Source organism: Artibeus jamaicensis, unplaced genomic scaffold, assembly GCF_021234435.1.
Source record: "Artibeus jamaicensis isolate MK-2021 breed Jamaican fruit bat unplaced genomic scaffold, CSHL_Jam_final contig_1028, whole genome shotgun sequence".
Taxonomy (NCBI): domain Eukaryota; kingdom Metazoa; phylum Chordata; class Mammalia; order Chiroptera; family Phyllostomidae; genus Artibeus; species Artibeus jamaicensis.
Window position 1 is genome coordinate 1,499,838 of NW_026521201.1, and position 10,535 is coordinate 1,510,372.

At 37.2% G+C, this 10,535-nt stretch overlaps 1 protein-coding gene across 3 annotated transcripts in view; it reads left to right on the plus strand.

Moving 5' to 3' along the window:
- Positions 1 to 9,829, plus strand: part of MRPL42 (mitochondrial ribosomal protein L42) — a 32,229-nt gene extending 22,400 nt beyond the window's left edge. For all 3 annotated transcript variants that reach the window (XM_053662149.1, XM_053662138.1, XM_053662157.1), the window contains exon 6: positions 9,579 to 9,829. In XM_053662149.1, the coding sequence (XP_053518124.1) occupies positions 9,579 to 9,624 (46 nt within the window). In that variant the 3' untranslated portion in view covers positions 9,625 to 9,829. The remainder of the gene's footprint in view (positions 1 to 9,578) is intronic.
- Positions 9,830 to 10,535: the final 706 nt, after the last annotated feature.

Consider the following 10,535-nt stretch of genomic DNA (forward strand, 5'->3'; position numbering starts at 1 on the left):
ACCTGCCTTTCTAACTTAAGCATTTAACGCTGTAAGTTTCCCTTTCATCACTGCTTTAGTTCTATCCCAGAAAATTTGACTTGTTTTAATTTTATTTAGTTCAAAATTATTTCTAATTTCTCTGTGATTTCTTCTTTGACTCTTAAGCAGTGTGATAATTTCCAAATATTTCAAAAATTTCCAGAAATCTTTCTGTTACTGATTTCTAGTTTAATTCTGTTGTGACCTATGATCACAAAACATACTTTGTATGATTTCAGCCTTTTACATTGATTAGAATTTTATTTTATTGCCCAGATTATGGTCTGTCTTGGTGAATGTGTCATGTGCATTTGAAAAGAAAGTGTATGTTCTGCCATTGCTGTGAATGGTGTTCAAAAAAATATTAACTAGGTCCAGTTGGCTGATATTGTTCAAATTGCCTGTATCCTTAATAATTTTCTATTTATTTAATCAGTTATTACAAGAGGAATGTTGAAATTTACCACTTTAATTGTGGAGTTTTCTATTTCTCCTCTCAATTTTATCTGGTTCGTCTTCATATATTTTGAAGCTCTGTTATTGGTTATATCTACATTTTTATTTTTTGTATCATCTTGTTGAATTGACACCTGTATCTTTATGAAGAGTTCTTTTGTTGTTGTTAATCTACACCCAAGGCCATGCTTATTGATTTTAGAGAGAGGAGAAGGGAGGGAGAGAGAGAGGGAAAGAAAGATCAATGTGAGAGAGAAACATTAATTGGTTGCCTCTTGAATGCCCCAACCAGGGACCAAACCAGCAGCTTAAGCATGTGCCCTGCCTGGGAATCCAACCCACAACCCTTTGGTTTACTGGACAATGCTCCAACCAACTGAGCCACATTGGTCAGGGCTGAAGTGTTCTTTTTTATTACTGCTAATATTTCTTAGTCTGAAATCTAATTTGTCTGGTTTTCATATAGCCTTTCCAGGGTTCTGTTGATTAGCATTGCACGATACATCTTTTTCCGTTTTTTAATCTCACCCTATCTGTCTTCATATTTAAAGTGGTGAACTGTATGTTACTTCTTATAAGAAGCAACATATAGTTGGGTTTTGCTTTCTAATCTGATTTTTCATTTCAGTATTGAGCTACCTGAAGTGCTTTCTTCCTTTAATTTTTAGTACTTTCACTCTTCCTCTGCCATTTGCTCTAACTCACTTCCTTCATGAAATTTTATTTGATTTAGTTACTTTGAATTAGCTGGTATCTCCGTTAGCTCAAGTATACGTAACTGTAGTTTATTAGAGATTTGTTAATGTTATATTTGTGGCTACATTTTTGGTTGTGTCTTCTTCTCTAGATTTTTAAAAAAATTACAGTTGTCATTCAGTGTTATTGAGTTGGCCAAAAATTCTGTTTGCTTTTCTCCATAAAATAAAAGACATTTTTTTATTTTCACCAATAACTTTATTGATTTGAATACTTTGAGTATATTGGCTATCTCCCACTTGGCTAGTAGGTAGAGGCCAGGGGTGCTGCTAAACATCTTCCAGTGCATAAGACAGCTCCACAGCTGTCTTTGGCCACAAGAATCATTTGGCCACAAAGTCAGTAGTACCAAGAAACTTTGCAAACCACTTTTGATACATTCAGTCAGTCATAGCACCTTCTCCATACACTCCATAAATCTTTGTGTGTGTGTTTCAATTGCATTTTTACCTTTCCTGACATAATAAAGTATAATATGCCAAAATTTGCTTATTTTCTTCCATCTTCAATATTAAAATGGATACACAAAAATTCCCCAGTTTTAATAAGGTTTTTTTAAATGCACACTAATGGTCACATTAGTGTCATAGTACAATCAAACAAAATTGTTTCATAGTACAATCTAACAAAATTGTTTCAAAGTAGCACAAAAACCACTAAGTGCTATTAGAGCCATCATACAGGAAAAAACTAAATGAACTTTTTGGCCAACCCAATAGTTTATATTAGTTTTAGATTTACAGCAGTGGTTAGACATTTGTATAATGTATGAAGCGATCCCCCCACTAAGTCTGGTAGTACTCACCTGGCACCATACATAGTTATCACAATATTATTGACCATATTCCCTATGCAGTACTTTACATCCCTATGACTACTTTGTAACCACCAATTTGTACTTCTTAGTCCCTTCACATTTTTCACCCAGTCTCCCAACCTCTCTTCCATCTGACCACCCTCAGTTTGTTCTCTGTATCTGTGAGTCTGTTTCTGTTTTTCTTTTTTTTTTAAATTTTTAAACTTATTTTCAGAAAGAGAGAAGAAGGAAGGGAGGTGGGGAGAGAGAGAGAGAAAGAAGCATCAATTTGTTGTTCCACTTACTTACGCATTCATTGGTTGATTCTTGTATGTGCCCTGACTGGGGATTGAATCCGCAAATTTGGCTTATTAGGATGATGCTCTAATCACCTGAGCTACCTGGACAGGGACTGAATCTGTTTTTGTTTTTTTTTTATTTGTTTTTTTTTTTTAGAGTCTACATATAAGTGAAATAATATGGTAGTTGTCTCTCTCTGTCTAACTTATTTTACTTAGCATAATACCCTTTAAGTCCACCCATGTTGTTGCAAATTATAACATTTCATTCTTTTTTATGGCCAAGTAATATTGCACTGTATAAGTACCACGTTTTTATCATTCGTCTATCGATGAGAGCTTGGGTTGTTTTCATATCTTGGCTATTATAGTGCAAGATTTTATTTATTTATCTTTAGGAAAAAGGAGAACTCTCTAGACCCAGACAACTCCAACGTCCATAGTACACCAGCCAGGGGTGCATATATATTTTTGAATTAGTGTTTCAGATTTCTTCAGGTATGCCTAGAAATAGAATTGCTGGGTCAATTCCATGGGTAGTTCTATTTTTAATTATTTGATGATTCTCCATACTGTTTTTCATAGTGGCTGCACCAATTTGCACTCCAACAGTGCATGGGGGTTTTGTTTTCTCCACCTCCTTGCCATCACTTGTTTGTTGATTTATTGATGATAGCCATTCCAACAGATGTGAGGTGATATTTCACTGTGGTTCTAACTTACATCTCTCTGATGATTAGTGATGTTGAGCATCTTTTTATATGTCTATTGGCCAACTGTATGTCCTCTTTGGTGAAATGTCTGTCCTGGTCCTATGCATTTTTTAATTTGATTGTTTGTTTTTTGGAGTTAAGATGTATGAGTTCTTTATAGGTTTTGAATATTAACCCCTTAACAGATGTAACATTGGTGAACATCGCCTCCTGTTCAGTAGGTTATCTTATTGTTTTGTTGATGGTCTTCTATGCTGTGCATAGTTTTTTTAGTTTGATGTAGCCCAATTTGTTTATTTTTTTATTTTTCAGAGAGATGCAAATTATTATTTTATTTTTTAATTAAATTTATTTTTTATTGATTATGCCATTACAGTGGTTCTATTCCCCCCCTCATTCCCCTCCACCCTACCCCCCCGTCCCCACCATTACCCCCCCCTTTAGTTTATGACAACATGTCTCAAGTTCTTTAGATTCTATATTTCCCATACTATTCTTGCCCCCCTATCTATTTTCTATCTACTGTCTATGCTACTTATTTGCTGTACCTTCTCCCCTCTCTCCTCCCACTCCCCTGTTGCTAACCCTCCTTGAGATCTTCATTTCTATGTTTCCATTCCTGATCTAGCTGTCCTTTTAGTTTGCTTTTGTTTTAGGTGTGGTTCTTAATAACTGTGAGTTTGCTGTCCTTTCGCTGTTCATGTTTTTTAACTTCTTTTTCTTAGATAAGTCCCTTTAACATTTCGTATAATAAGGGCTTGGTGATGATGAACTCCTTGAATTTGATCTTATCTGAGAAGCACTTTATCTGTCCTTCCATTCTAAATGAGAGTTTTGCTGGATAGAGCAATCTTGGTTGTAGGTCTTTGGATTTCATGACTTGGAATACCTCTTTCCAGCCCCTTCTTGCCTGTAAGGTCTCTTTTGAGAAATCAGCTGACAGTCTGATGGGAACTCCTTTGTAGGTGACTGTCCCCTTACCTCTTGCTGCTTCTAGGATTCTCTCCTTCATTTTAATCTTGGCTAATGTAATGATGATGTGCCTTGGTGTGTTTCTTCTTGGGTCCAACTTCTTTGGGACTCTCTGAGCTTCCTGGATTTCCTGGAAGTCTATTTCCTTTGCCAGATTGAGGAAATTCTCCTTTATTATTTGTTCAAATAAGTTTTCCACTGGTGGCTGTTCCTTTCCCCCTTCTGGTACCCCTATAATTCGGATGTTGGAGCGTTTAAAGATGTCCTGGAGGTTCCTGAGACTCTCCTTATTTTTTTGAATTCTTGTTTCTTCACTCTTTTCTGTTCGGCCTTTATTTGCTTTCTTCTGGTCCACTCCATTGATTTGAGTCCCAGTTTCCTTTTCATCGCTGTTGGTTTCCTGTGCAATTCCATTCATTTCAATTAGCTTCGCCTTCATTTGTTTCTCTAATTTGGCTATAATCAACCAGTTCTGTGAGGATCCTGATCACCAGTATTTTAAACTGTGCATCTGAGAGTTTTGCTATTTCCTCATCGCTTAGATTTATAGGCTCTGGGGCTTTGAGATCTTCTTGCGCCATTTTTGGTCTGTTCTGGCCCTTTAAGTGTGAGGAGCGAAGCCCTGGACTCTCAGGTTGCTGGGTTGTGATGCTGTATGTGGGGGTGTGGTCAGAGCGGGGAAATGACAGCACCCTCTGCTCTTTCGAGCAGCTGGGTGAGGAGCAGAGCCTTAGGTGGTTCACCAGGGCGGGGCCACTCAGGTGGTTGGGTTATGATGCTGTATGTGGAGTCGGGGTCAGAGCGGGGAAATGGCGGTGCCCTGTGCTGCCGCTTGCTGTGGAGTCACTCAGTCCCGTAGTCTCACTGCCCACTCCCTCGCCTGTCCATCTGCGCAGGAAAGTGCGACCACAGTCAACCCGCAGGCCTGCACCCTCGCTGTTTCCCTGCGGTCGCTCGCTGAGTCGCTTACTAGGTCCAACCCTACGCCTGGGTTCCGCGTGCCCGAGTATGTCTGACCGAGTTTTTCTGTGCAACCCCACTCCGATAGCTGCTGGTTTCGCCCCTGTTTATTTTTTTCTTTTGTTTTTCTTGCCCAAGGAACTACATTAGAAAAAATATTTACTAAGGGCAATTCCAGAGAGTTTACTGCCTGTGTTTTGTTGTAGGAATTTTATGGTTTCAGGTCTTACATTTAAGTCTTTAATCCATTTTGAGTTTATTCTTGTATATGGTTTAAGAAGGTGGTCTAGGTTTAATTTTTTTAATATATTTTATTAATTATGCCATTACCTTTCTGTTTCCCCCTTCATTCCCCTCCACCCTTCACACCCCGTCCCCCACCGTTCCCCCCCTTTTGTTTATGACCACGTGTCTCAAGTTCTTTAGATTCTATATTTCCCATACTATTCTTGCCCCCCTATCTATTTTCTACCTACCATCTATGCTACTTATTCTCTGTACCTTTTCCCCCCTTTTCCTCCTCCCACTCCCCTGTTGCTAACCCTCCATGTGATCTTCATTTCTATGGTTCTGCTCCTGATCTAGCTGTCCTCTTAGTTTGCTTTTGTTTTAGGTGTGGTTGTTAATAACTGTGAGTTTGCTGTCCTTTCACTGTTCATCTTTCTTTAACTTCTTTTTCTTAGATAAGTCCCTTTAACATTTCATATAATAAGGGCTTGGTGATGATGAACTCCTTGAATGTGATCTTATCTGAGAAGCACTTTATCTGTCCTTCCATTCTAAATGAAAGCTTTGCTGGATAGAGCAATCTTGGATGTAGGTCTTTGGATTTCATGACTTGGAATACCTCTTTCCAGCCCCTTCTTGCCTGTAAGGTCTCTTTTGAGAAATCTGCTGACAGTCTGATGGGAAGTCCTTTGTAGGTGACTGTCCCCTTATCTCTTGCTGCTTCTAGGATTCTCTCCTTCATTTTAATCTTGGCCAATGTAATTATGATGTGCCTTGGTGTGTTCCTTCTTGGGTCCAACTTCTTTGGGACTCTCTGAGCTTCCTGGATTTCCTGGAAGTCTATTTCCTTTGCCAGATTGGGGAAGTTCTCCTTTATTATTTGTTCAAATAAGTTTTCCACTCGTGGCTGTTCCTCTTCCCCTTCTGGTTCCCCTATAATTCAGATATTGGAGCGTTTAAAGATGTCCTGGAGGTTCCTGAGACTCTCCTCATTTTTTTGAATTCTTGTTTCTTCATTCTTTTCTGTTCGGTCATTTTTTGCTTCCTTCTGGTCTACTCCTTTGATTTGAGTCCCAGTTTCCTTTCCATCACTATTGGTTTCCTGTGTATTTCCATTCATTTCACTTAGTTTAGCCTTCATATGTTTCTCTAATTTGTGACTAAAATCAACCAGTTCTGTGAGCATCCTGATCACCAGTATTTTAAAGTGTGCATCTGAGAGTTTTGCTATTTCCTCATCACTTAGACTCTGGGGCTCTGAGATTTTTCTTGCGCCATGTCTTGATCTGTTCATGCCTGTTACGTATGAGCAGAGCCTTAGTTGTTCACCAGGGCAGGGCCACCCAGGTCGCTGGTTTGTGACTCTGTATGTGGGGGTGGGGTCAGAGAGGGACAATGGCGGTCCCCTCTGCCGCTTCCTGCCGCTGGGACGTGTGTGGTTCATCTCACTGCTAGCTCCTTCACCGGTTTATCCGCGCGCCAATATGTGACCATGATCAGCCCTCAGTGGGTCCACCGCCTTGTGCCCTCAGTGGGTCTGCCCGCTTCTCCACACCTGGGATCTGCCCATGGCTGCCAGCGTGCCTGGGTCGCGCACCTGGGTAGGTCCGGTGGATCTTTCCTGCCCGATTCTGCTCTGTTGCTGGCTCTGCCCCTCTTACCAGTTTGGCTGAAGGGTTTGTTGTTGTCAGACTTTCGTGTAGTTCAATTTTCCGTGGTTTGGGTGCTTTTTTGTTGCTAAAACTTTGTTATTTTTTAACTTGGTTGTGTGAGAAGGCACAGTGCTTCCACCTACACCTCCATCTTGGCGAAAGTCCTCAGGTTTAATTTTTTTTAATGTGTCTATTCAGTTTTTCCAACAAAATTTGTGCATGATAGGACATCTGTAAGTGCTATTTGACCTTTATTGAGCATATTTTAGAACTTTGTCAGGTTTTGGGCTGTCAAGATCTCGAGCATTTTGTAGGTGTTCTTGAATAGTGAAAATGGTTGAGCAACGTGAAAGCTGACTCACATTTTTATAGGATAGCTTTTTAGCATTTTTAGGGCCACAGACCCATTAAGAAATTGACGAAATATGTGAATCCATTTCCTAGAAAAAACACATATCAAAATTTTATAAATTTCAGAAAGTTCATGACTCCCCAAAACCCTGCTGCGTTTGAGAGTACACTTCCAGGGATACTATTGCACTAGTAAAACTTTGATTATCTGTCATATAATTGGAACCCATAAGAAAACTAATTTTCTCTATGCCACTGTGAGTACATGTAGAAATGTTTACATATAAGTGATTTTCTATATGTATTTTTTAATTTTTAATTTTTCATTACAGTTGACATTCAATATTATATTAGTTTCTGTTGTACAAATAGTGGTTAGACATTTATATTACTTATGAAGTGATTCCCCCGGATAAGTCTAGTACCCACCTGGCACCATACCTAATTATTACAGTATTATTGACTATACTCCCTGTGTTATACTTTATATCCCTGTGACTATTTTGTAACTGCCAATTTGTACTTAATTCCTTTCACCTTTTTCATCTACGCTTCCAGTCCTCCACCCCAACACTCATCAGTTTGCTCTCTGTCTATGAGTGTGCTTCCATTATTTGTTTGTTTGTTTTCTAGATTCCACATATAAGTGAAATCATATGGTATTTGTCTTTCTCTGTCTGACTTATTTTACTTAGCATAATAACCCTCTAGGCCCATCAATGTTCACAGATACGCTAATGTATTATTTGACAAATTAGTGTTCCACATTAGTATATATAGATCTACTCACTACTTTTTCAACTTCATTTTTATATTTTGGAAAATTTTAGAAAATCAACATCAGAAAAAATAAAGTCTGGGAAAGTTGCCTGTATGAAGTCTTAAGATAAATGAAAAATGCTTTTGATATCTGAATCATAGCAACTAAAAAGCGTATGATACATGTATTTTTATCATTCGTGGTATAGAAATCCTTACACTGTATTTCCACATTAGCAAAAAAGTTTAAAAAATCTAACTCAGATCAACTTGCCAAAATCTGGGTGTAGAGCAATTGTTTGAAGACAACTCATCATCAAAAAGCACATGTACTTTGCAGAAATTTTCTTGTATCAATAAAGAAAATAAGGTAATGCACAGAAGCAAAAAAGAAATAAAAAAAAAATCTTCACCCAAGGATATGCTTATTGATTTCAGAGAGAGAGGAAGGAAGAGAGACAGAGAGAAACATTGATCGGTTGCCTCCTGTATGTGCCCCAGGGGGGTGGAACTTGCAAGCTAGATATATGCCCTGACAGGGAACTAAACCCTCAATCTTTTGGTATATGGGATACTCCAACCAACTGAGCCCACCTTCCAGGGCAAGAAGAATTCTTGTTGAAATTACTCAAAAGATGATCACTGCTAGCAGTTCATTTGTTTTTTTCTTTGTATCTATACCTAAGTTGTGTTAATTTGCTTATTTTTATATGGTTTTAATTATGCTGTATATTTAAATTTGCATCCTGTATCTTCTCTTCCCCCAATTAAAATTTTAACCATTTTTTATATTGCTTTAGGATAGAGTTCCATAAGAGGAATTACTAGATCAAAAGTTACAACTATTTAAAAATATTTTTGATATATCTTGCTGTACTGCTTATCAAAAATATTATGCCAATTAATGCTTCAATCAATCAGGTCTGATGTTGCTTATTTCACCACACCAATGCTTAGATTGGGCATTATGACTTTATAAATATTTCTAATTGCAAAGACATGTAAGTTTCATCACTGTTTTAATTTTCATTTCTTCCATTTTTTGGTGACACTGTACATTTTTCCATAAACCTATTATTAACCTCATTCTAGAGTATATTAAAACATGATTTTGCAGCTGAATCCTCAATTGAGGGAAAAACATCCCATTTTAAATAAAACTTTAATTGAACATGTTCACAATGTGCTACTTGTTTATTGTAAACACATTTACTGGTTTTTAATTAAAGATCAGTCATCCATGTTACCAATTGAAATTTTCCTCAAAATCTGAAAGATTTTCAAAATAAAACTTTACTAGAGCATATTCACAATGTGCTGTTTCTTTATTAAAAGGACAATTATTACTTTTTAACAGTCATCCAGGTTACGTTATTGAAATTATCCTCAAGATCTCAATGAAGATTTTTCAAAATGTTTAATTACTAGAAAACAATTTTCACTCTGGGCAAATTTGGCTTATTAAGTACTGAGATATATTTAACAGCTTATGTATATAGTTTGATTGATTTTATTGAATATTAATAAATGGCAAAATAAACAAATTTGGTAAATTTATCTGAAACAGTTAACTTTTATTAAAATAAGTAATCTTAAATATTTTCTTCTTTTCAAGGTATCATAGACGTCGTAAGAAATCGAATCCTCCAAAAGACAGATGATATTGAGGTTTTCAGTAATTAAAGAAAAATGTTTTCTGTGTCTCACTTGCCATTTGAGGAAATGCAATCAAGTATATTCACTACTATGCTATATAGTAAAATAATAAAATGTCTTCTCATCTATTATAATGTGTATTTCTTTTATGTATATTAAGTAGTTCTGCATTTGACATCCTTCAATAAACCTACTTTATTTTCCCTTTGAGATATTAGTCTACCATTTATTTTCATGTGACTAGTATGATTAAGTATTTTACATTATCAGGCAAATATTTTTAGTAGTGTAAAGATGGTTAATAGAAATATGCATGATTCTCCTTCTGGAGAGTTTATTTACTTTTTATTTTTTAAACTTTATTGTTTACACTTTTGCAGATATCCCTATTTTCCCCACTTTACCCACCTCCATCCAGCCGTCACACTCCCTTCCCTCAGGCCATCACCACACCGTTGTCTGTGTCTTTGAGTTAAACACACATGTACTTTGGCTAATCTCATCTTTTATCTTATTCCCCCCTTCCCTCTCCCCTCTGACAGCTGTCAGTCTGTTCCATATATCCCTGACTCTATTTCTATTTTGTTCATCAGATTCCACATATAAGCAAGATCTTATGGTATTTGTCTTTCACTGACTCCCTTATTCCCTTTAGCATAATAATCTCCAGATCCATCTATGCCATAGCAACAGACAAGAGTCCCTCCTTCTTTACTGCTGTGTAGTATTCCATTGTATAAATGTATCACAGCTTTTTTATCCACTCATCTGCTGATGGGCACTTGGCTGTTTCTAGATCTTGGCTGTTGTAAATAATGTTACTATGAACATAGGGGTGCATATATTCTTTTAAATTGGTGTTTTGGGATTTTTAGGATATATTCCCAGAAGTGGGATCCCTGGTCAAAAAAGTTTC